The sequence below is a fragment of the Ovis canadensis genome, chromosome 11 (genome assembly GCF_042477335.2).
Source record: "Ovis canadensis isolate MfBH-ARS-UI-01 breed Bighorn chromosome 11, ARS-UI_OviCan_v2, whole genome shotgun sequence".
Lineage (NCBI taxonomy): Eukaryota > Metazoa > Chordata > Mammalia > Artiodactyla > Bovidae > Ovis > Ovis canadensis.
In genome coordinates, this window is record NC_091255.1 from 14,648,333 (window position 1) to 14,676,218 (window position 27,886).

Below are 27,886 nucleotides of genomic sequence, written 5' to 3' on the forward strand. Positions count from 1 at the left end.
TTAAGCCAACTTTTACACTCTTCTCTTTCACGTTCATCAAGAGGTTCTTTAGTTCCTCTTCACTCTCTGCCACAAGGGTGGTGTCATCTGCATATCTGAGGTTATTGATATTTCTCCCAGCAATCTTGATTACAGCTTGTGCTTCATCTGGCCCAGCACTTCTCATGATGTACTCTGCATATAAGTTAAATAAGCAGGGTGACAACATACAGTCTTGATGTACTCCTTTCCCAATTTGGAACCAGTTTGTTTTTCCATGTCTGGTTCTAACTTTGGCTTCTTGACCTGCATACTTATTTCTTAGGAGGCAGATAAGGTGGTCTGGTATTCCCATCTAGAATAATTTTCCACAGTTTGTTGTGGTCCACACAGTCAAAGGCTTTGGTATAATCAGTAAAGCAGAAGTAGATTTTTTTCTGGAATTCTCTTGCTTTTACTATGATCCAACAGATATTGGCAAGTTGGTCTCTGGTTCCTCTGCCATTTCTAAACCCAGGTTGAACATCTGGAAGTTCACAATTCAAGTACTGTTGAGGCCTGGCTGGGAGAACTTTGAGCATTAATTCGATAGCATGTAAGATAGGTGCAATTGTGGGGTAGTTTGAACATTCTTTGGCATGTCCTTCTTAGGCATTGAAATGAAAACTGACCTTTTCCAGTCCTGTGGCCACTGCTGAGTTTTCCAAATTTTCTGGTATATTGAGTGCAGCACTTTAACAGCACCATCTTTTAGGATTTGAAGTAGCTCAACTAGAATTTCATCACCTCCATTAGCTTTGTTCATAGTGATACTTCCTACGGCTGACTTGACTTCACATTCCAGGATGTCTGGCTTTAGGTGAGTGATCACACCATCATGATTATCTGGGTGATGTAGATCTTTTTTGTATAGCTCTTCTGTGTATTCTTGCCACCTCATCTGTATATCTTCTGCTTCTGTTAGGTCCATACTATTTTTGTCCTTTATTGTGCCCATCTTTGCATGAAATGTTCCCTGGTATCTCTAATTTTCTTGAAGAGATCTCTAGTCTTCCCCATTCTATTGTTTTCCTCTTTTTATTTGCACTGGTCACTGAGGATGGCTTTCTTGTCTCTCCTTGCTGTTCTTTGGAGATCTTCATCAAATGGGTGTATCTTTCATTTTCTCCTTTGACTTTTGCTTCTCTTCTCTTCTCAGCTATTTGTAAGTCTTCCTCAGACAACCAGTTTTACTTTTCCTATTTGTTTCTCTAGGGCATGGTCTTGATCACTGGCAACCAGTTTTACTTTTCCTATTTGTTTCTCTAGGGCATGGTCTTGATCACTGGCAAGTGGTTAACTGGCAAGATGGTGGAGTAGAAGGATGTGCGTTCATCTTCTCCTGCGAGAACTCCAAAATTACAACTTGCTGCTTTAACAACCATCAGGAGGAGAATGTTGGATCCCACCAAAAGAAGATACCCCATGTCCAAGGGCAAAGGGGAAGCCCCAGCAAGATGGTAGGAGGGGTGAAATTGCATTTTGAATCAAAGCCTATACCTGCCAGAAATGCTCGGAGGGCTAAAACAAGACCTTGTTTGCACCAGGACCCAGAGACCCCACAGAGACTGAGCCAGACCTGTGTTTGAGTCTCCTGTGGAGGCATGGGTCATCAGTGGCCTGCCACAGGGGCAAGGGCTCTGAGTGCAGCTACCTGGGCCACACAGCTTGTGGCATAAGCCATTTTGGGAGGAGTCCACCATTAACCCCACCACAGAACCACCAAGCAGATGACCCACAAGCCTCAGAACAATTATACCAAAGAAATTCTTGGACTGTTAAGAAAGTTCTAGGGCCCTCAGCAGATTTCCCAACCTGGAGATCTGGCAAAGAGTTTGAGAATCCCCAGAGAATTTGACTTTGGAGGCCAGTGGGATTTGATCACAGAACTTACACAGGACTGGGCAAACAGACTCTTGGAGGGCACAAACAAAACTTTGTGCACACCAGGACCCGGGAGAAAGGAGCAGTGACCCCACAGGAGACTGACCCAGACTTGCTTGTGAGTGTCCAGGAGTCTCTGGCAGAGGTGTGGGTCAGGATGGCCTGCTGCAGGGTCAGGGACACTGAGTGTTGGTCTCAGGTCAAACAACAGTGAGGGAACACAGCCCCACCCATCAACAGAAAATTGGATTAAAGATTTACTAGCACGGCTCCCTCTGTCAGAACAAGACCCAGTTTCACCCACAGTCAGTCTCTCCCACCAGGAAGCTTCCATAAGCCTTTGATCCTTATTCATCAGAGGGCAGACAGACTGAAAACCACAATCACAGAAAACTAATAAAACTGATCACATAGACTACAGCCTTGTCTAACTTAATGAAACTATGAGCCATGCTGTGTAGGGCCACTCAAGACAGACAGGTAACGGTAGAGAGTTCTGGCAAAAAATGGACCACTGGAGAAGGGAATGGCAAACCACTTCAGTATTCTTGCCTTGAGAAGCCCATGAACAGTACGAAAAGGCAAAAATGTATGATACTGAAAGATGAACGCCCCAGTTTGGTAGATGCCCAATATTCTACTGGAGGAGAGTGGAGAAATAACTCCAGAAAGAATGAAGAGACAGAGCCAAAGTGGAAATAATGCCCAGATGTGGATGTGACTGGTGATGGAAGTAGAGTCTGATGCTATAAAGAACAATATTGCATAGGAACCTGGGATGTTAGGTCCATGAATCATTGTAAATTGGAAATGGTCAAACAGGAGATGGCAAGAGTGAACACTGACATTTTAGGAATCAGTGAATTAAAATGGACTGGAATGGGGGAATTTAACTCAGATGACCACTATATCTACTCCTGTGGGCAAGAATCCCTTAGAAGAAATGGAGTAGCCCTCTTTCAAAATCAACAAAAGAGTCCGAAATGCAGTTTGGGTGCAGTATCAAAAATGACAAAATCATCTCTGTTCTTTTCCAAGGCAAAACATTCAATACTGCAGTAATCCAAGTCTATGCCCCAATCAGTAATGCTGAATAAGCTGAAATTGAATGGTTCTATGAAGACCTATGAGACCTTCTAGAACTAATACCCACAAAAGATGTTCTTTTCATCATAGGGGACTGGAATGCCAAAGTAGGAAATCAAGAGATACCTGGAGTAACAGGGAAATTTGGCCTTGGAGTACAGAATGAAACAGGGCAAAGCCTAACAGAGTTTTTCCAATAGAATGCCCTGGTCATGGCAAACTCCCTCTTCCAACAAGAGAAGACTCTACACATGTACATCACCAGACAGCCAATACTGAAATCAGATTGCGTATATGATGGAAAAGCTCTATAGAGTCAGCAACAACAAGACTGGGAGCTGACTGTGGCTCCAATCATGAGCTGCTTATTGGCAAATTCAGTTTTAAATTGAAGAAAGTAGGGAAAAGCACTAGACCATTCAGATATGACCTAAATCAAATCCCTTATGATTATACAGTGGAAGTGAGAAATAGATTCAAGGGGTTAGATCTGATAGACAGAGTGCCTGAAGAACTATGGATGGAAGTTCATGACATTGTACAGGAGGCAGTGATCAAGGCCATCCCCAAGAAAAAGAAATGCATTAGAAAGACTACAGTAAATAAAACAGACAAAATCCCTTGCCCTACTGGGGCTCACATTCCAATGGTTAAAAAAAAATTATCATTATCATTTGGAAGATATTAAATTGTTGTTGTTTCAGTCACTAAGTCATGTCCAGCTCTTTTGTGAGCCAAAAACTGATGCCCACCAAGCTCCTCTGTCCATGGGATTTCCCAGGCAAGAGTACTGGAGTGGCTTTCCATTTCATTCTCTAGGGGGCCTTCCCAATCCAGGGATTGAACCTGCATTTCCTGCATTTGCAGGTGAATTCTTTACCACTAAACCACTTGGGAAACCCATAATATTAAATAGCTAGTTTTAAAAAGAAAGTTGATGAGTTGGTCAAAGAAGGTTAAAATTTATTTTTGTCTCCCACATATAACTGTAACCCCCTGTTAGACTTTTTGCCCTAGTACTACAAATATTTATTCTATTTTGCTGATAAATTTTAACACTGGCCTCCATTGAATAAAATACATTGTCTTTACCATTAACATAGCATCTTATGCACAAAGCTAAATTTTTGAGTGAAAAAGCATGTAGATGCATCCTTTAAAAATTTTTCCCCAAAATGACTAAAAAATGGAGATTGGGAAATACATGAGAAAGTAAAATTTGAACATAAAGATATTAAAGAAAATCTTACCAAAAAAGTAACCATCAGCTTTGCATTTTGCTTTAAGGTGACAGGATGGGTCCCAGTCTCCCCTTCCATTTCTGCATATTAATGTCATACAATTCTTGCAGGAAATGTTTTTAGCGGATTCCAGTCTAGGCAATAATCAACAGAACTCCTGTATGGTACCTGTTGTGAACATGTTAACAGCTACAACTTTTTCAGTGCTGCATGAGCCCAGCCTTGCTTTCACTGCTTCTGAGCCTCTAGCTGGTCACAGCTGCTTTTGCTGATGTTGTCTAGCTAGAGGCTGAGCTCCCTTCCCTGTCCTTGATAGCGATGAATAATGCAACAATACTCCTCCTCCAGGTTTGTATTATTATTTGAGATAGTAGATTCAAGGACCCCGGATAACTGAAGAGTTCCCATACTGCTTGCCCCTAATCAGACCTGAGATGTACTGGCAGGATTGGTTACCAGGAGAGATTGGGTACATTTGGGTTGCAGTTCACTTCTTCTGCCTTCTTCCCCTGCATTTACCAAGTCCACAATTTAGAGCTGCAGCCTTGATGTCCTCTCCTTTATCTAATCTGTTTACACCTCTAGTTTGCTAGTTCAGATTCTAGCTCTGGTGATCTAATTACTGATCTGGATATTCTTGCTTTGAAAAAGACCTTAGAGACTGTCCATCTGGCTTGTTAGATTGGTCAGTTTCCACCAGTCTAATTCTTGTTCCACTGACTGGGTGCAATTTATTGGAAAAGCCTCTTCAAAAAGTGAAGATGAAGACAGGTACAGTCCCAGAGACACTGCACATAATCTGACTTCTAGCACCTCTGGAACTGTCCTTTGTCTCACCTCAGTATTCATGTTCAAGCTAATTCTTGCTCCCTTGTCAGCTCACCTGATAATACTGTAGGCATCAGTGAAAAAAGCCTAAGGCCCAAATCTCAGGCAAGAATAATTTGTAACTGGAGCTACCTCATGGTAGTGAGGGATACTTTTGGTGTTAACATATGATAGCTGTTAGACATTCCCCCTGGTCACAGATCTGGGTTTTACATTTATCCCAGTTTCCTGAAGAAGGTCAAGGCTTTTGCAAGCAGAAGTGGCCTTCACTGTGCTAATTCAAGACCCCTTTAAGTCTTCCTTTGGGAACTTCCTGGAATCCACAGCTCTAGAATTTTGAGGGCACCCAGAATGTGGGATGGATTTCATATCATCATCAGTCCCTTTTAATGTTTCCAGCTTTTTCTTTTATCTCTATTAAAAAAACACACACACACAACAATAGCAACTTTTGGTGTACAAATGAATTTGAGCATGGGAGGAAGGAATCTTGGAGAAAAGTGAAAGTGAAATTAAAAAGAGAACCAGATGGCTCTTAACAAGAAAGTGGGCTATATTGCCACCAAGTACATTGATAAGTCCTGCCTTCTACGCTATCTCTTTTTGGATTCCTGCCAATCACCCTGGGCCACACTCTTGCCCTGATCTTTAACACACACTAAGCCTGTGTGTGGCCTCCCTTGCATGCAGAAGAGCTGTGGCTGTGGAAGAATGGCCTCTGCCAGCAGGTTCTCTGAAGAGGAGTTCCAGGAGGCCTGTGCAGAACTCCAGCGTCCCCGGGTATCAGGATGGGAGATACCTGTGGTCACCTCAGTCGTTAAGGTCTACCAGCGGCCACTGAAAAAGGTAAGGTAGCAGCATGCAGGGGACCCCTGGGAGGCTGCAGCCTGTCTGGAACTCAGGAGTCTTCCAGAGCCAGGAGGAACAAGTGCTCCTGGGGTGGTGCCTCCAGCTAACTTTGCCACTGTGGAAGCAAGAGGTGAAGAAGTACATTGAAATTATTCTCAGAGACGTCTGAAGTCTACCCAACGGGGAATGTGGTTTGTTAGAAGTTAGTGATAGTGTTACAATGTGGGCCTGCCTGATTATTAGCCCCATGCACTTGCCTGCAAAGGACATGGAGTCCCCCTCCTTGGGTGATGCCAGTGGTATTTGTTTGGCAGAGCGTATCTTAGGTTTAAATATAGGTAAAGAAGAGACTGGAGTTTCCAGAGAGTGGGTGTTCAGGGTAATGTGTGTGAAGAAATCCAATGAGCTCCTAACTAGCTTCTTGGCCTTGAGCCACCCTCTACCCCTTCCATCTTACACACTACAGCTCAGTCAAGTACCTGAGAGGGTGTGATCTATCAATTCCCTCCAGTGGCACTGTTGATTGCTGAATTAATAATAGCTACAGTAATAGTGAATGCATCACATGTTGTCTTATGGTCTGGGCACTGTTTAAATGCTTTGCAGGCATTGCCTTATTCAGTCCTCATATCAGCCCCAACATAAGGTTCTAGGATTGCAGACAATTGGTTAAGAAACCACAGTGAGCTGTGACTATGATTTAAATGATGCTATAACAAAGCTATTATTATATGTTTGGAAAAGATTTAAATGTAGAAACACTTGAGAGAGTTTACAATGTAACAAATAAATCGTATTTATTTATTTATTTTAAATTTTAATTTTTACTTTATTTTGCTTTATAATACTGTATTGGTTGTGCCATACATTGACATGAATCCACCATAGGTGTACATGCGTTCCCAAACATGAACCCCCCTCCCACCTCCCTCCCCATAACATCTCCCTGGGTCATCACCGTGCACCAGCCCCAAGCATGCTGTATCCTGCATCAGACATGGACTGGCGATTCGATTCTTACATGATAGTATACATGTTTCAATGCCATTCTCCCAAATCATCCCACCCTCTCCCTCTCCCACTAAGTCCAAAAGTCCGCTATACACATCTGTGTCTCTTTTGCTGTCTTGCATACAGGGTCGTCATTGCCATCTTTCTAAATTCCATATATATGTGTTAGTATACTGTATTGGTGTTTTTCTTTCTGGCTTACTTCACTCTGCACAATCGGCTCCAGTTTCATCCATCTCATCAGAATTGATTCAAATGTATTCTTTTTAATGGCTGAGTAATACTCCATTGTGTATATGTACCACAGCTTTCTTATCCATTCATCTGCTGATGGACATCTAGGTTGCTTCCATGTCTTGGCTATTATAAACAGTGCTGCGATGAACATTGGGGTACATGTGTCTCTTTCAATTCTGGTTTCCTCGGTGTGTATGCCCAGCAGTGGGATTGCTGGGTCATAAGGCAGTTCTATTTGCAATTTTTTAAGGAATCTCCACACTGTTCTCCATAGTGGCTGTACTAGTTTGCATTCCCACCAACAGTGTAGGAGGGTTCCCTTTTCTCCACACCCTCTCCAGAATTTATTGCTTGCAGATTTTTGGATTGCAGACATTCTGACTGGTGTGAAGTGGTACCTCATTGTGGTTTTGATTTACATTTCTCTGATAATGAGTGATGTTGAGCATCTTTTCATGTGTTTGTTAGCCTTCTGTATGTCTTCTTTGGAGAAATGTCTATTTAGTTCTTTGGCCCATTTTTTGATTGGGTCGGCCCACTTTCACCACTACAATTCAACATAGTTCTGGAAGTTTTGGCCACAGCAATCAGAGCAGAAAAAGAAATAAAAGGAATCCAAATTGGAAAAGAATAAGTAAAACTCTCACTGTTTGCAGATGACATGATCCTCTACATAGAAAACCCTAAAGACCTAAAAACCCTAAAACCCCAGAAAATTACTGGAGCTAATCAATGAATATAGTAAAGTTGCAGGATATAAAATCAACACACAGAAATCCCTTGCATTCCTATACACTAATAATGAGAAAGTAGAAAAAGAAATGAAGGAAACAATTCCATTCACCATTGCAACGAAAAGAATAAAATACTTAGGAATATACCTACCTAAAGAAACTAAAGACCTATATATAGAAAACTATAAAATACTGATGAAAGAAATCAAAGAGGACACTAATAGATGGAGAAATATACCATATTCATGGATCAGAAGAATCAATACAGTGAAAATGAGTATACTACCCAAAGCAATTTACAAATTCAATGCAATCCCTATCAAGCTACCAGCAATATTTTTCACAGAACTTGAACAAATAATTTCAAGATTTGTATGGAAATACAAAAAAACCTCGAATAGCCAAAGCAATCTTGAGAAAGAAGAATGGAACTGGAGGAATCAACTTGCCTGACTTCAGGCTCTACTACAAAGCCACAGTCATCAAGACAGTATGGTACTGACACAAAGACACAAATATAGATCAATGGAACAAAATAGAAAGCCCAGAGATAAATCCACACACATATGGACACCTTATCTTTGACAAAGGAGGCAAGAATATACAATGGAGTAAAGACAATCTCTTTAACAAGTGGTGCTGGGAAAACTGGTCAACCACTTGTAAAAGAATGAAACTAGATCACTTTCTAACATCGCACACAAAAATAAACTCAAAATGGATTAAAGATCTAAATGTAAGACCAGAAACTATAAAACTAGAGGAGAACATAGGCAAAAGAGGAGAACATAGGCAAAAGAGGAGAACATAGGCAAAACACTCTCCGACATAAATCACAGCAGGATCCTCTATGATCCACCTCCCAGAATTCTGGAAATAAAAGCAAAAATAAACAAATGGGATCTAATTAAAATTAAAAGCTTCTGCACAAGAAAGGAAACTATAAGCAAGGTGAAAAGACAGCCTTCTGAATGGGAGAAAATAATAGCAAATGAAGCAACTGACAAACAACTAATCTCAAAAATATAAATTGTATTTAAAATAAAACAGATTGTGATTTTAGTAGACACAAATAATTCTGAAACTTGGACAAATTGCTGCTTTTGATAGATTTTAAATTTCTCTTTTCTGATTTAATCTCAGAATTTTAAACTTAGAAATTCTCTTCCAAAATCTTTCTGTCATACACAGTCACATTTTTCTTTCAATTTTTAAGAATTTTTCTTTTCCTTTTATCAGTTTCCCTGTTCTTACCTTCACTTTTCTTGCCCAGGTAATAATGGTAGTAACTTATCTTTGCATGGTGTTTTAATGTACAAAATGCTTCTACATAATAGTTTTTATTTATCCTTCTCAAGAATTAGAAGATAGATACAGGCTTATTTTCTGATTTTACGGATGGCATAAGACCCAGAGTTGTTAGGTGAGCCATACAAGGCCACGTAGCTAGTAACCAGATATGAACCTGTCGACTTTGATGAACTCAGTACCAAAATATGCAGCTTGCTTCAATTCAGAAGTAACTTCTCTTTCCCCAAGCTAAGCAAAACTAGTGCAAAGCCGCTGTGTGCTATTCTATGTGCTACTTCAGGAATAACATGGATTTTGGAGGCAGATAGTATTGGATTAAAATTTCTGCTCCTCCCCACTGTCATTCATTGACTTAGGAGATAGCCATCAAATGCCTGCCATGTGGTACTGCTTTGTACCACACTGCAGATATGCAGGGACTGGGAATTTGGAGCTGCTGGTTCAATAAATGAGCTTCTTGAACAACAAACCATATTCACTGATGATAATAAACTCATAGTATATAATGAAATGGCAGCTGAAGATCTCTACAAAGAAAGTAAAGTAGGATGAAGGAATACAACGATGTTATGGTGGAGGGCATCCAGGGGTGATGTGATGTACTTTAGATAAATAGAATATGGAAAGTCTCTCTTCCAGAACTAACAATCAAGTGGAAATAGAAATAAAATGAGAGATTGTGTCCTGGAAATATCTGGAGGAGAAATGGACCAAAGAGTGTTTCTCAAAGCTCAAGCACATTAAAATTGTTTGGGGAGCTCTAAGGATATTAGCTGCCATTCATGGGGTCGTAAAGAGTCGGACATGACTGAGCGACTGAACTGAATTGAAGGACATTAGCAAGATTTAATTGGAGCCCAAATCTAATTGAGTTGTGGTGGAACTTGAAGGGATGGTCCTTTGGAAAAACTCCCCTCTCACATAGAGGTTGATTATTCTGTCCTCCCTACTTTTGTGTATGTTGAAATGCTAGTGCACCAGAATCACCTGCAGGGCCTGTTAAAATTCACAGTAAGAACCCAAATCCCAATTTTGATTCAGTGTGTCTGGATTCAAAGTTTGCTTTTAACTTCTTTTTTCTTTCCACTTCCCCATTTCTCTCTTTCTCCTCCTTCTTCCCTTCCCCTTCTTCCTCCTTCCTCTTTTCCATTTTCTTTTTAACCAGTTCTCTGGTTACATAGAAATTCCTGGTCCAGGGACCAGACTTTGATAACCATTGATGTATGCAGAGCATCTTGCATGGTGCTCAAGGAGGTTCTGACTTTGGAGTCAGGAGAGGGCCCTAGAGATGAGAAATGGTGGGAAGTGAAAGGTAAGAGTGAAAGTAAAAGAGTGTCTTAAGATGAAAGCAACATCTACTTTAAGACTCACTTTCCCTGATTTTTAAATTAGTGGCCACTTGGGAGTGAATGTGGTTCCCTGAACAGTGCTGAGTTCTCCTGGCAAGATAGGGTCATAGATCACTTGCAGAAGTTTTCCAGGGAACTACAGTCAGGTCTAGATGGAGCTTTAGGCTGGTTCCTATGTCAGTAGACACAGTGACATGACTGTCGGTTTGCAGATGCTCACATCATTGACTCTGACCAAGAAAATGTTGGTATAAAAAAGATCTGGGGGGAAGAAAGATCTGGGAATTCCCTGGAAGTCCAGGGGATAGGACTCTGTACTTTCACTGTTGAAGTCATGGATTTGATCCCTGGGCGGGGAACTAAGACCCCCACAAGCCACATAACGTGGCAAAAACCAAGATCTGGTTGATGGTTGACTTCTTATGTTTTTTAAGCCCACTGTCTGGCACTGTGAGAGGGGCCTGTGTTTGTTCTTTCATAGGTCTTCTAATCAGTGAGTTTGGTGAGGGGCAGACTATTTTTCCCCAGGGACTGTTTGTTCTTTCCTAGCCTATGCTGGCAATCTACTAAACTGTTGAAAGCCTGGTCTCTTGAGTAAAACTCTGTGGCTTGCCAGGCTGGGCTGAGAAAAAGTTTGACCTTTCAGAGGGAAGCAGATATTTAATTGCCGTGAGAACACACTTACCTCCATGAAAGAGAAGTTTCCACTCCCATTCTCAAGGTGGGGTCACAATCTGATAGCATCATGGGATTTTTTACTTCTGGATGACAGGACTATTCTACTTTCTCCCACCCTTCTATGTACCAGCATGATTGTTGGAACAGTTACTGTACCCAGGACACTTAATAGAGCCTATTTATTCATGGGTAAAATCACCACAGCTTAAAGCTGAGCACCTGATGTGGCCTCCTTCTATTTCCTGCCACTGATCAAGGCCACATTTCTCTCTCTCTCACCCCTATTCCTTCATCCTGGAGATCCCTGAGCATACAACTTGATAGACAGACATGTCAGTGCCCCAGTTCTCTTTCAGAAGGAGGGTGTGGTATCAGGAAGTATGAAGATGCTGGTTTCAAGATGTAGCTTTGAGGGAATGAAGGGAGAGGGATGAGGAAGATTCCCTACTTCTGTCTGCAGATAAAAGTATAATTTTTGCCTCACTCAGCCTTGCCCATCAGAGGAAGAACAAATAAACAACAACAACAACAACAACAACAAAACTCAGCATAAGTCTCACCCTATACCAAGCTCACACAAGCTACTCGACCAACCTTAGAGGACAGAAATCAAAAGGAAGAAAGAATTCAACCTTCTTCAAGGAAAGAATTCAACCTTCTTTGAAGCCTGGGAAAAGGAAACCTCAAACACAATAACTTAAAAAAATGAAAAGACAGGGAAATACTGCACAGATGAAGGAACAAACAAGACACACAGAAGTCCAAATAAATGAAGAAAAAATAGGAAAATTACCTGAAAATGAATTCAGAATAATGATAGTAAAGATGATCAAAAACCTTGAAAACAAAATGGAGAAAATGTAGGCATCAATTAACAAAGACTTAGAAGAATTAAAGAATAAACATACAGAGATGAACAACACAATTACTGAAATTAAGAATACTCTAGAAGAAATCAGTAGCAAAATATCTGAAGCAGAAGAAAGAATCAGTGAGCTGGAAGATAAAATGGTGGAAATAACTTCTGAAGAGGAGAATAAAGTAAAAAGAAGGAAAAGAGCTGAGGACAGTCTCAGAGGTCTCTGAGACCATTTCAAACATTTATAGGAGTCCCAGAAGAAGAAGAGAAAAAGAAAGGATATGAGAAAATTTTTGAAGAGATTATAGTTGAAAATGGACTCAGTGTGGAAAAAGAAATAATCAAGTCCAAGAGGCAGAAAGAGTCCCATACAGGATAAACCTAAAGAGAAGCATACTAATCAAATTAACAAATATTAAACAGAAACAGAAAATATTAAAAGCAGCAAGGGAGAGGTCACATGTAACATACAATGGAAACCCCATACTCTTAACAACTGAACTTTCAGCAGAAACTCTGTAGGCCAGAAGGGAATGGCAGGATATATTTAAAGTACTGAAAAGGAAAAATATACAACCAATATTATTGTATTCAGCAAGGATCTCATTCAAAACTGAGGGAGAAATAAAAAGCTTTTCAGATAAGCAGAAGTTAAGAGACTAGAGTACACAAAACCAGCTTTACAAAAAATGTTAAACAGACTTATATGGTCAAGAAATACAATAGAAGAAAAAAGATCTACAAAATCAACCCCGAACAATTAGAAAATGGCAAAAGGAACGTATAGATCAATAATTACTTTAAATGTAAATGGATTAAATGGTCCAACCAAAAGACATAGACTGGCTGAATGGATACAAAAACAAGACCCATATATATGTTGTCTACAAGAAACCCACTTCAGACCTCAAAACACATATAGATTGAAAGTGAGAGGATGGAAAACTATATTCCATGCAAATGGGAAGCAAAACAAAGCTGAAGTAGCAATCCTTATATCAGACAAAATAGACCTTAAAATAAAGAAGATTACAAGAGATAACGAAGGACACTACATAATAATCAAAGGATCAATCCAAGAGGAAGACACAAAAATTGTAAATATCTATGCATCCAAGACAGGCGGGTCATGGTGGAGAAGTCTGACAGAATGTGGTCCACTGGAGAAAGGAATGGCAAACTACTTCAGTATTCTTGCCTTGAGAACCCCATGAATACTAGGAAAAGGCAAAATGATAGGATACTGAAAGAGGAACTCCTCAGGTCAGTAGGTGCCCAATATGCTACTGGAGATCAGTGGAGAAATAACTCCAGAAAGAATGAAGGGATGGAGCCAAGCAAAAACAAGACCTAGTTGTGGATGTGACTAGTGATAGAAGCAAGGTCTGATGCTGTAAGAGCAATATTGCATAAGAACCTGGAATGTCAGGTCCATGAATCAAGGCAAATTGGGAGTGGTCAAACAAGAGATGGCAAGAGTGAACGTTGACATTCTAGGAATCAGTGAACTAAAATGGACTGGAATGGGTGAATTTAACTCAGATGACCATTATACCTACAACTGTGGGCAGGAATCCCTTAGAAGAAATGGAGTAGCCATTATGGTCAACAAAAGAGTCCAAGATGCAGTACTTGGATGCAATCTCAAAAACGACAGAATGATCTCTGTTCGTTTCCAAGGCAAACCATTCAATATCACTGTAATCCAAGTCTATGCCCCAACCAGTAACGCTGAAGAAGCTGAAGTTAAACAGTTCTATGAAGACCTACAAGACCTTTTAGAACTAACACCCAAACAAGATGTCCTTTTCATTATAGGGGACTGGAATGCAAAAGTAGGAAGTCAAGAAACACCTGGAGTAACAGGCAAATTTAGCCTTGGAATACAGAATGAGCAGGACAAAGACTAATAGAGTTTTGCCAAGAAAATGCACTGGTCATAGCAAACACCCTCTTCCAACAACACAAGAGAAGACTCTACACATGGACATCACCAGATGGTCAACACTGAAATCAGATTGATTATATCCTTTGCAGCCAAAGATGGAGAAGCTCTATATAGTCAACAAAAACAAGACCAGGAGGTGACTGTGGCTCAGATCATGAACTTATTATAACCAAATTCAGACATAAATTGAAGAAAGTAGGGAAAACCACTAGACCGTTCAGTTCAGTTCAGTTCAGTCGTTCAGTTGTGTCCGACTTTTTGCGACCCCATGAATCGCAGCACACCAGGCCTCCCTCTCCATCACCATCTCCCGGAGTTCACTCAGACTCACGTCCATCGAGTCAGTGATGCCATACAGCCATCTCATCCTGGGTCGTCCCCTTCTCCTCCTGCCCCCAATCCTTCCCAGCATCAGAGTCTTTTCCAATGAATCAACTCTTCGCATGAGGTGGCCAAAGTACTGGAGCTTCAGCTTTAACATCATTCCTTCCAAAGAAATCCCAGGGTTTATCTCCTTCAAAATGGACTGGTTGGCTCTCCTTGCAGTCCAAGGAACTCTCAAGAGTCTTCTCCAACACCACAGTCCAAAAGCATCAATTCTTCGGTGCTCAGCCTTTTTCACAGTCCAACTCTCACATCCATACTCAGGTATGACCTAAATCAAATCCCTTATGATTATACAGAGGAAGTGAGAAATAGATTTAAGGGCCTAGATCTGATAGATAGAGTGCCTGATGAACTATGGACTGAGGATTGTGACATTGTACAGAAATGCAAAAAAAACAAAATGGCTGTCTGGGGAGGCCTTACAAATAACTGAAAAGAAGAGAAGTGAAAAGCAAAGGAGAAAAGGAAAGATATAAGCATCTGAATGCAGAGTTCCAATGAATAGCAAGAAGAGATAAGACAGCTTTCCTAGTGATCAATGCAAAGAAATAGAGGAAGAGAACAGAATGGGAAAGACTAGAGATCTCTTTAAAAAAATTAGAGATACTAAGGGAACATTTCATGCAAAGATGGGCTCAATAAAGGACAGGAATGGTATGGACTTAACAGAAGCAGAAGATGTTAAGAAGAGGTGGCAGGAATACACAGAAGAACTGTACAAAAAAGATCTTCAAGACCAAGATAATCACGATGGTGTAATCACTCACCTAGAGCCAGACATCCTGGAATGTGAAGTCAAGTGGGCCTTGGAAAGCATCACTACAAACAAAGCTAGTGGAGGTGATGGAATTCCAGCTGAACTATTTCAAATCCTGAAAGATGATGCTGTGAAAGTGCTGAACTCAATATGCCAGCAAATTTGGAAAACTCAGCAGTGGCCACTGGAAAAGGTCGGTTTTCATTCCAATCCCAAAGAAAGGCAATGCCAAAGAATGTTCAAACTACCATACAAATGTACTCATCTCACACGCTAGTAAAGTAATGCTCAAAATTCTCTAAGCCAGGCCTTAGCAATATGCGAACTGTGAACTTCCAGATGTTCAAGCTGGTTTTAGAAAAGGCAGAGGAACCAGAGATCAAATTGCCAACATCCGCTGGATCATGGAAAAAGAAAGAGAGTTCCAGGAAAACATCTATTTCCGTTTTATTGACTATGCCAAAGCCTTTGACTGTGTGGATCACAATAAACTGCGGAAAATTCTGAAAGAGATGGGAATACTAGACCACCTGACCTACCTCTTGAGAAACCTATATGCAGGTCAGGAAGCAATAGAACTGGACGTGGAACAACAGACTGGTTTCAGATTGGAAAAGGAGAATATCAATATATATTGTCACCCTGCTTATTTAACTTCTATGCAGAGTACATCATGAGAAAAGCTGGACTGGAAGAAGCACAAGCTGGAATCAAGATTGCTGGGAGAAATATCAATAACTTCAGATATGCAGATGACAGACTTTATTTTTGGGGCTCCAAAATCACTGCAGATAGTGACTGCAGCCATGAAATTGTAAGACACTTATTCCTTGGAAGAAAAGTTATGACCAACATAAATAGCCTATTGAAAGCAGAGACATTACTTTGCCAACAAAGGTCCATCTAGTGAAGGCTATGGTTTTTCCTCTGGTCATGGATGTGAGAGTTGGACTGTGAAGAAGGCTGAGCGCTGAAAAATTGATGCTTTTGAACTGTGGTGTTGGAAAAGACTCTTGAGAGTCTCTTGGACTGCAAGGAGATCCAACCAGCCCATTCTGAAGGAGATCAACCCTGGGATTTCTTTGGAAGGAATGATGTTAAAGATGAAACTCCAGTACTTTGGCCACCTCATGGGAAGAGTTGATTCACTGGAAAAGACTCTGATGCTGGGAAGGATTGGGGGCAGGAGGAGAAGGGGACGAGAAGGAGAAGAGGATGAGATGGCTGGATGGCATCACTGACTCGATGGACTTGAATCTGAGTGAACTCCGGGAGATGGTGATGGACAGGGAGGCCTGGTGTACTGTGATTCATGGGATTGCAAAGAGTGGGACACAACTGAAAGACTGAACTGTAGTGAACTGATGCATCCAACATATGCCCGCCTGAATACATAAGACAAGGAGTAATAGACATATAAAGATAAACTGACAATAACCCAAAATTAGTAGGGGACTTTAGCACCCCACTCACACCAATGGACAGATCATCAAAACAGAAAATTAATAAGGAAACACAAGTCTTAAATGATACTTTAGATGAGATGGATCTCATTGATATCTTCAGGACATTTCATACAAATGCAGAAGAGTACACCTTCTTCCCAAGTACACGTGGAACATTCTCCAGGATAGACCACATCTTGGGTCACAAATCAAACCTCAGTAAATTTAAGAAAATTAAAATCATATCAAGCTTCTCCATTCACAATGCTATGAGACTAGATATCAATTAGAGGAAAAAAACTGTAAGAAATACAAACACATGGAGATTAAACAACATGTTTCTGAATAACTAATAGGTTATTGAAGAAATGAAAATGGAAATTAAAAAATTTCTAGTAACAAATGACAATGAAAACACAACTCAAAATCTATGGGATGCAGCAAAAGCAGTTCTAAGAGGGAAGTTTATAGCAATACAATCCTGCCTCAAGAAACAAGAAAAACATCAAATAGACAACCTAACATTACACCTAAAGCAACTGGAAAAAGAAGAAGGAAAAAAAATTAGTAGAAGAAAGAATCATAAAGATCCAAGCAGAAATAAATGAAAAAAAAATTAAAGAAACAACAGTAAAGATTAATAAAATAAACACTGGTTCTTTGAAAAGAAACAAAATCGACAAACCCTTAGCCAGACTCATCAAGAGAAAAAGAGAAGAATCAAATCAACAAAATTAGAAATGAAAAAGGAGAGGTTCAGCAGACAGTGAAGAAATACAAAGGATTATAAGAGACTATTATGAACAACTACATGGCAATAAAATAGATAACCTGGAAGAAATGGACAAATTCTTAGAAAAATTCAATCTTCCAAGACTGAACCAGGAAGAAATAGAAATTATGAACAGCCTAATTACAAGCACTGACATTGAAGATGTGATCAAAAATCTCCCCCAAAGCAAAAGCCCAGGACCAGATGGTTTCAAAGGAGAATTCTATCAAACATTTAGAGAAGAGCTAGTGCCTATCCTTCTAAAACTCTTTCACAAAATTGCAGAGGAAAGAATGCTTCCAAATTCATTCTACAAGGCCTCCATCACCCTGATATCAAAACCAGACAAAGACAACACAGAAAAAGAGAACTACAAGCCAGTATCACTAATGAACATAGATGCAAAAATCCTCTACAAAATTTTAGCAGAATTCAGCAATACATCAAAAAGTTCATACAGCATGATCAAGTTGGGTTTATTTCAAAAATGCAAGGATTCTTCAATATATGCAAATCAATCAATGTGATACACCATGTAACAAATTGAAAGATAAAAACCATATGATCATCTCAATAGATGCAGAAAAAGCCTTTGACAAAATTCAGCGCCCATTTATAATTAAAACTCTTCAAAAAATGGGCATAGAAGGAAACTACCTCAACTTAGTAAAGACCCTAAAGCAAACATTATTCTCAGTGATGAAAAACAGAAAGCATTCCCCCTAAGATCAGAAACGAAACAAGGGTGTCCATTTTCACCACTATTATTCAACATAGTTCTGGAAGTCCTAGCTACAGCAATCAGAGGAGAAAAAGAAGTAAAAGGAACCTAGACTGGAAAAGAAGAAGCAAAGGTCTCACTGTTTACAGAAGACATGACATTGTGCATAGAAAACCCTAAAGAGAGTATCAGAAAATTACTAGAGCTAATCAATGAATTTCACAAAGTGGCAGGATCCTAAATCAGTACACAGAAATCACTTGCATTTCTATATACTAACAATGAAATATCAGAAACAGAAATTAAGGAATCAATCCCATTCATCATTGCAACAAAAAGAATTAAATATCTAGGAATACACTTACCTAAGGAGACAAAAGAACTATACACAGAAAACTATAAGACACTAATTAAAGAAATCAAAGATGAAATAAACATATGGAGCGATATTCCATGTTCCTTGGTAGGAAGAATCAATATTGTGAAAATGGCAATACTATCCAATGCAATCTACAGATTTAATGTGATGTCTATCAAATTACCAAGGGCATCTTTCACAGAACTAGAACAAAAATTTCACAATTCTTATGGAAACACAAAAGATCCTGAATAGCCAAAGCAGTCTTGAGAAAGGAGAATGGAGCTGGAGGAATCAACTTTCCTGACTTCAGATTATCCTGCGAATGTACAGTCAACAAGATAGTATGGTACTGGCACAAAAACAGAAATATAGACCAATGGAACTAGATAGAAGGCCGGAAATAAACCCATGCACCTATGGGTACCTTATTCTTGGCAAAGGAGGCAAGAATATACAATGGGGCAAAGACAGCCTCTTCAATAAATGATATTGGGAAAACTGGACAGCTACATGTAAAAGAATGAAATTAGAACACTTCCTAACACCATACACAAAGATAAACTCAAAGTGGATTAAAGACCTAAATGTAAGATAGAACTATAAACTCTTAGAGGAAAACAGGCTGAACACTCAATGACATAAATGAAAGCAAGATCCTCTATGACCTACTTCCTACAGTAATGGAAATAAGAACAAAAGTAAACAAGTGGGACTTGATTAAGCTTAAAAGCTTTTGCACAGCAAAGGAAACTATAAGCAAGGTGAAAAGACAGCCCTCAGGATGGGAGAAAATAACAGTAAATGAAACAACTGACAAAAGATTAATTTCCAAAATATATAAGGAGCTCACACAACTCAATGTCTGAAAAACAAACAATCCAATCAAAAAGTGGGAAAAAGACCTAAACAGACATTTATCCAAAGAAGACATACAGATGGATAACAAACACATGAAAAGATGCTCAACATCACTCATTATTAGAGAAATGCAAATCAAAACTACAATGAGATATCACCTCATACTGGTCAGAATGGCCCTCATCAAAACGGCTACAAATAATAAATGCTGGAAAGGATGTGGAGAAAAGGGAATGCTCTTTCACTGTTGGTGGGAATGTAAATTGATACAGCCACTATGGAAGATGGTATGGAGATTCCTTAAAAAACTGGGATTAAAACCACCATATGACACAGCAATCCCACTCTTAGGCATATACCCTGAGGAAACCAAAACTGAAAGAGGCACATGTATCCCATTGTTCATTGCAGCACTATTTACAATAGCTAGAACATGGAAGCAACCTAGATGCCCATCAACAGATGAATGGATAAAGAAGTTGTGGTACATATACACAATGGAATACTACTCAGCCATAAAAAGGAACACATTTGAATCAGTTCTAATGACGTGGATGAACCTAAAACCTGTTATACAGAGTGAAGTGAGTCAGAAACCAAAAGATAAATACCATATTCTAACACATAGATACAGAATCTAGAAAAATGGTTCTGAAAAATTTATTTACAGGGCAACAATGGAGAAACAGACATAGAGAACAGACTTCTGGACCTGGGGAGGGAGGGGATGAGATGTATGGAGAGAGTAACATGGAAACTTACATTACCATATGTAAACTAGACAGCCAATGGGGATTTGCTGTATGGCTCAGGAAATTCAAACAAGGGCTCTGTATCAACCTAGAGGGGTGGGGTGGGGAGGGAGATGGAAAGGAGTTTCAAAAAGGAGGGGATATATGTATAGCTATGGCTGATTCATGTTGAGATTTGACAGAAAACAGCAAAATTCTGTAAAGCAATTATTCTTCAATAAAAAATAAATAAATTATATATATATCTTTGTGCTGCCACCCTGTCTTTAACCCCATCCTTGCATGAAGATCACACCAGGTGGCTATTAATCAACCAAAGCTTTCATTATCATTGGGCCTTGGAAAACCGTGACAGGTTTTTGTTTTTTAATATAAATTACTCTTGCTATAACTTTGTGTATTTCAATGGATTATTATTAGGTTGGCACAAACATAATTGTGGTTTCAGATCATGTATTTTAAATCTTTATAACTAGGTTCAAACACATCTTTATTAATCAAAATAATCATTACAATCAACATATTTTTGCCAACAAGAAATAAGTTTGTTTATTCCTATAGCATAAAAATCCAAGCTTCAGGTTTTAGAGAACTCTAGAAAGCATTTTCTGCCTCTTGCTGGTTGTGAAAGCATTTTCCCTGCAAAAAGTTTTTGAGATGCTTGAAGAAGTGGTAGTTGGTTGGCAAGAGGTCAGATGAATATTGCAGATGAGGCAGAACTTCATAGATGAATTCATTCAACTTTTGAAGCATTGGTTGTGTGACATACAGTCAGGAGTTGTCATGGAGAAGAATTAGACCCTTTCTGTAGACCAATGCCAGCTGCAGGCATTGAAGTTTTTGGTGCATCTGATCTATTTGCTGAGCATACTTCTCCGATGCAGTGTTTTTTCCAGAATTCAGAAAGCTACAGTGAATCAGATCAGCAGTAGACCTCCAAACAAAGACCATGACCTTTTTTTGTGCAAGTTTGGCTTTGGAAAATGCTTTGGAGCTTGTTCTCATTTCAACCACTGAGCTAGTTGTCATTGGTTGCCCTATAAAGCCCACTTTTCATTGTATGTCACAATCTGATTGAGAAATGGTTCATTGTTGCTGCATAGAATTAGAGAAAATGACTCTAAAATGACAATTTTTCCATGATTAGCTCCTGAAGCACCAAGCTTTCTCACCTTCCAATTTGTGTCAAATGCTGAATGATCATAAGCAGTCAACACTGAGTTCTTGGGCAACCTCTTGTTCAGTTGTAGGAGGATCAGCTTCATTGATTCTCCCAATTGGTCACTGTCAACTTCTGATGGCCAGTCATTGCAGTCCTCATCTTCAAGGCTCTTGTCTCCTTTTCAAAACTTCTTGAAACACCACTGCACTGTACATTCATTAGTAGTTCCTAGGCCAAATTCTTTGTTAATGTCGTGAGTTGTCTCCAATGCTTTATGACCCACTTTGAACTTGAATAAGAAAATCACTCTAATTTGTTTTTGGTCTAACATCATTTTGCTAGTCTAAAATAAATATAAAATAAACAGCAAGTAATAAGTCATTATCAAACAACATAAAGAGAGAAATGCACATTAAAATGATGTATAATATAACCACATTTATATAAGAATGTATTCCAATATCAAAGGAAAAATTTCAACAGTGCAAAACAGCAATTACTTTTGTCCCAACCTAATATTTATCTAATAATATTTTGGGAGAAGTCAGTGACTTTTGGAGGCAGGATAATAAACTTTGAACTCTACAGTCACATCACTGGCTTCAGGTCCAAGTTCTGTTGTAACTAATGAACTTCAAGTCAAGTGTGTTATGACTTGGGTAATTTTCATAACACATATATATATATTTAAAAGCTTCGAAGATTTATTAACTACCATAAAATACATTAAAGTCTGCGATTCAATGTTTTTAGTAAATTTATCGAGTTATGCAACATTCACCACAGTCTAATTTTTGAACATTTATGTGACCTCCAAATAAATGTCTTGCTCATTTGTAATCTCTTTTTGTTCCCATTCCCAGTCTCAGCAAGCTGCTTCCTGTATCTACAGAGTTAACTTTTCTAGGAATTTCTCAGAACTTCCTTAAACCTCAATTTTGTTGTCTTTAAGTGGGTTTACTAATGGTCCACATCTCATGTTTTCATTGTGCAGATTAAGTAGGGTAACCCCTGTAAAGCACTCAGCCCAGTCCCTGGTATTTAGTAAGTACTCAATAAGCATTTGCTATTAGTGTTATATTAGCCAGCTCTCTACAGTCCTTCAGTGTTAAACTTGCTGTGTGTCTTTGAAGAGATATCAAATACTGAATCAGATTTAGTCACCTGTCTCTCTTCTTACGGTCATGGTATACACTTCCCAGTTGCAGCTACAGCTTTGACATCTGCAATTAGGAGTGATTCTCCTTGATGAAAAAATGTTTGCTTTTCATACATTTTGAATCTGTTACTCTTGCCTCAGAGGGCTAGTGTTGGAAATCTTCCAAAGTAGTGGATTGAGGAGACTTCCTGGGACCTGAGGAATGGAAATGAACTCTTTTATTAAAGGCAAAGAAAATTCAGTGCACACTTGGTGTGTATTGACAGGATTAGAAAGATGTGCTTCATCAGGGCTGTCTTGTAGTTAGTGATATAAATGCAGATAAATACCAAAATTGAAGCAAATGAGAGATGACTTTCTCCAGGTCAAGTGGCAGGGTATAGGGGCAGTAGGGGTTACTCTTCTGTAGGAATTACTGTCATGTGGGAATTGCAAATGTCATATACAAACACTATGATATTTGGATATTTGTCATATGTAAATGCATTGGCTCTTATAGAATTTATTCTGCTTTAGGACAAGTAACTGTACAATTGTCAGTAGTGTTTCACTAAGTATGTTGATATTTAGAGTATTTATATATAAAGTTTTTAACAGTACTTTAGTATAATATCAAATAAAAAACAAACCTGGACTTAATAAAGAAAGACTTTCATTCAAAGGATTATTACCAAGGGTTGAGGGGGCTATTATAGTAAGTAGAATTATTGTTGCTGTTCAGTTGCTCAGTCATGTCCAACTCTTTGTGACCCCATGGACTGTAGCATGCCAGGCTTCCCTGTCCTTTACCATCTCCTAGAACTTGCTTAAACTCATGTGCACTGAGGCAGAATACTTTGACCATAAAATCTGTGGGTGTCTCAGGAGTGAGGCAGAAAGGTATTTTTTACAGACAAGAGTCAACAAAACTGAAGTCATGTGTGGGGAAGTGATATGAAGGTGGCCTGAGTGGAGAATAGAAAAGAGATTTTTGTTGCCTGAAACCAGTTTATTTTTTAGAAGCATCTAAACGCTGCTCAGGCTGAGGCTCAATCAAGTTTAGGGACCTGAAGGAAGGAAATACGTTTAACCAGTTTGGTTATCAAGCATTTTGTTGTGATTGATCATTGGAGTAAACTGTTTTGGTGATCATTTATGGGACAATGAAAGGAAATTTAGAGGTGCTGTGTCTGGCCTTGTGATAGGTGAATAAGACGTGTGTGTGTGTGCATCTCATCTAAATCATGGGGAGAAAGGTGGCTTTTTTTTTGTGGTAAGCTGTTTTCTGGAACACAAAGAGAGTGTTTCATACCTCTACTCTTTTCCAGGATCACAGAACTGAAGTAAAATTCATTGTCAGTAAGGACTACTCAAAATAATTAGGATTGCTTTTTAGTTACAAGTAAAATAAAACTGAATTAACAATGATTTTATAAAATGAGGTTTATTTTTCTCACCTAATAAGTAGTTAGAGGTCACCAGTTGCTGGCATTGGATCACCTGATCAATATGGCTAGTAAAATGCTGAATCGTTTTAGTCCACATCCTCTTTGCTGTCTCTTTGTAGTTGTTAAGATCCTGTGTGTATTCAAAACAGGAAGGAGGTGTCATATGGGCTTCCCTGGTGCCTCATCTGGTGAAGAATCCGTCTGCAATGAGGGAGACCTGGGTTTGATCCCTGGGTTGGAAAGATCCTCTGGAGAAGGGAACAGCTACCCACTCCAGGATATTGGCCTGGAGAATTCCATGGACTATAGTCCATGGGGTGGCAAAGAGTCGAACACGCCTGAATGACTCTCATTTTTGCCTTCACCGGCATAGGAGACCAGGATAGTTATTAACTATGCACATCGCCATAGGGATTCTCTAGCAAGAAAGATAGTATCAGTTCAGTTCAGTCACTCAGTTGTGTCCGACTCTTTGCAACCCCATGAACTGCAGCACGCCAGGCTGCCCTGTCCATCACCAGCTCCTGGAGTTCACTCAAACTCGCATCCATTGAGTCAGTGATGCCATCCAGTCATCTCATCCTCTGTCTTCCCCTTCTCCTCCTGCCCCCAATCCCTCCCAGCATCAGAGTCTTTTCCAAGAAAGATAGTATATACTCTAACAAATATTGTTTCTTCTGCTAATTGTGTTATACACTTCATACTGATTCTCTACTATTGAATAATTCATTAACTATTTGAAGTGTAGGGAATTAAATAGCCAATAAATAGAGTATTAGAAAATCATGCAATGTGTTTTCTTTAGATAAAGAAGTTGAGCCATTCTTAGAACTGGTCTTTTGGAGGAGCCTTAGGAAAAGCCAAGAACCCCTTGAGTAAGCTTATTTGGAGTCACTGAAATGTTAATATGAGGTATCAAATGTTAATATGAAGTATCTTCAACAGGTTTTGCAGAGCTTACATATCAATACTTTGCAAGAGACTTACACATCAATACTAAAAACATTGACCAAATAAAACTAAGGTTTATGCTCTTTTCCTATTAAATGTTTTTGTAGAAACAGTGGTACCCAATACTGATAAGATGCTCTTGTGCTATTGGTGAGAATATAAAAATGGAAAACAATTTCCTTAAACATTTGTAAACATTTATAAAAACTATAAACAGACAAAATGTTAGTATCATTTACCCTAAAAATATATCTTTACTAAAACTTCCTGCTTTCTGAAGGAAAAATTGTCATTATTGTCCATGTTTATATAGTTATTTTAAAAATATTTCATATCTGTAGAAGTGTATGGAAACAGAAATAATTCATGCTAATAAATAAATTAGGTGTTATCTCTCCAAGCTTCAAAGTAATATTCTTTAAAACAGCGTAACCTGTTTATATTATATTACTTCCATTTTGCAACATGCAGAACTACCTATTTACTTAAAAGAAATATGTCTACTTTCCCCAAAAGCAAAAGACACATTATTTTCCAAGTGCACTTGAAAAATTCTCTATGATTGATGACATACTAGGTCACAAGACAAGCCTCAACAAATTTAAGAGTATAGAAATTATTTCAAGGATCTTAAATTTGCTATGATGAAATGAAAGAATAAACTAAAAATACCTTGAGACAAATGATAATGAAAACCCAGTGATATAAAATCTATGGGATTCAGGAAAACCAGTTCTTAGAAGGAAGTTCATAGCGATACATGTCTTCTTTAAGAAATAAGAAATCTCAGTTAAACAATCTAGCATTAACCTAGAAGAATCAGAAAAGCAAAAGAACAAATAAAACTTAAAGGCAGCAGAAGGAAGGAGATGATAAAGATCAGAAAGGAAACAATAAAATAGAGATTATGAAACAGGAAAAATCAATATAACCAAGACCTGGTGCTTTGAAAGGGTAAAAAAAAATGACAAAGCTCTGGCCATACCCACCAAGAAGATAAGATGGAAAACAAGATCAAAACAAAATAAGAACTGAAAGAGGAGAGATAACAATTAATAACATAGGTTGCTAGCAACAGTGATCAATACCATAGAAATTTGGATTTCTTGTGCTCCAAAATCACTGTGGACAGTGACTGTAGCCATGAAATTAAAAGACACTTTCACCTTGGAAGAAAAAGCAATGACAAACCTAGACATCATATTGAAAATCAGAGACATTACTTTGTCAACAAAGGTCCATCTAGTCAAAGCTATGGTTTTTCCAGTAGTCATGTACAGATGGGAAAGCTGGACAGTAAAAATGGCTGAGCACCAAAGAATTGATCCCTTCAAACTGTGGTGTTGGAGAAGACCCTTGAGAATCCCTTGGACAGCAGGAGATCAAACCAGTCAATCCTAAAGGTAATCAACCCTGAAAACTCACTGGAAGGACTGATGCTGAAACTGAAACTCCAATACTTTGGCTACCTGATACAAAAAGCTGACTCACTGGAAAAGACCCTGATAATGGGAAAGGTTGAAGACAGGGGGAGAAGGAGATGATAGAGGATGAGATAGTTGAATGGTATCACCAAATCAATGGGCACGAGTTTAAGCAAGTTCTGGGAGATGGTGAAGGATAGGGAAGCCTGATGTGCTGCAGTCCATGGGGTTGCATGCAGACATGATTGAGCAACTGAACAACAACAATAACAACCATTATATATATATATATATATATAATGAATATGTATATGTATATATATATATATATACACACACTATGAGCCATTATATACCAGCAAATTTGACAAGCTAGAAAAAAGAGACAACTTTCTAGAAACATACACCCCGCCAAAATTGAATCAAGAAGAAATAGATTGCATGCTCAGACCAACCACTAAAAGTGAAATAGGATTTATAATTTAAAAAATCCCTACAAACAAAAGTCCAGAACAAGACGGCTTCACAGTTAAATTGTACCAAACACACAGAGAACTTATACCAATCTCCTCAAATGGTTCCAAAAGTTTGAAGAGGAATGAACATGCCCCAAAACATTCTATTAAGCCATCACTCTGATACCAAAACCAGAGAAAGATATTACAGGAAAAGAAAATTACAGGCCAATATTTTTGGTAAATATAGATACAAAAATTCTCAACAAAATATTAATAAATCAATTACAACAGCAATAAAAAAGTCATACACCACAACCAAGTTGAAATCGTCTTAGGCCACTGTGATGTTTCAACATGCAAATCAATCAGTATGGTACATCACATCAGCAAAAGTGACAAAACCCACAAGATCATCTCAATAGATGCAAGAAAATAATTTGGTAAAATTTCATATCCATTTATGTAAAACTCTTGTGAAAGTCAGTATAGAGGGAACATATCTCAGCATAATAAGTTATTTATGACAAACTCACAGCCAATATAATAACCAAGGGTGAGAAGTTGGAAGTCTTTCCATTAAAATCTGGACCAACACAAGGATAACCACTCTCACCATTTCTCTTCAACATAGTATCGGAAGTCTTAGACATACAAACCAGACAATAAAAAGAAATAAAACCTATTCAAAATGATAGGGAGGAGGTAAAATTGTCATTATATATGATATATGTTCATATATAATGATACGATATGATATGATACTGCATGTAGAAAACCATAAAGACTCACTTCACAAACTGTTAGAACTGATAAATGAATTCAGTAAGGTAGCAGAATACAAGATTAACATACATACATCTGTTACATTTCTTTCTGCTAACTTGAACTATCAGAAAGAGAATGCAAAAATCGCAGCAAAAAAGTAAAGTATCTAGGAGGTAAAACCTGACCAAGGAGGTGAAAGACATACACTGTGAATTGTAACACATTAATAAAGAAAATTAAAGACAATTCCAAGAAATAGAAAAGTATCCCATGCTCTTGGATTGTAATAATTAATATTGTTAAAATGGCCATACTATCCAAAGCAATATAAAGATTTAATACAATACCCATCAACATACTTATGACATTTTTCACAGAACTATAGAAAATAATCCTTAAATTCATGTTACCATAAAAGACCCAGAATTGCCAAAACAATCTTGAGGACAAAGAG

The 27,886-nt window shown here is 38.6% G+C and overlaps 1 protein-coding gene across 1 annotated transcript in view; it reads left to right on the forward strand.

Annotated features, from left to right (window-relative positions):
* Positions 1-5,683: 5,683 nt before the first annotated feature.
* Positions 5,684-27,886, forward strand: part of LOC138447133 (phosphatidylcholine transfer protein-like) — a 35,608-nt gene continuing 13,405 nt past the window's right edge. Inside the window, exon 1 of the mRNA XM_069602530.1 lies at positions 5,684-5,903. Within this exon, the coding sequence (XP_069458631.1) occupies positions 5,742-5,903 (162 nt within the window). The 5' untranslated portion in view covers positions 5,684-5,741. The remainder of the gene's footprint in view (positions 5,904-27,886) is intronic.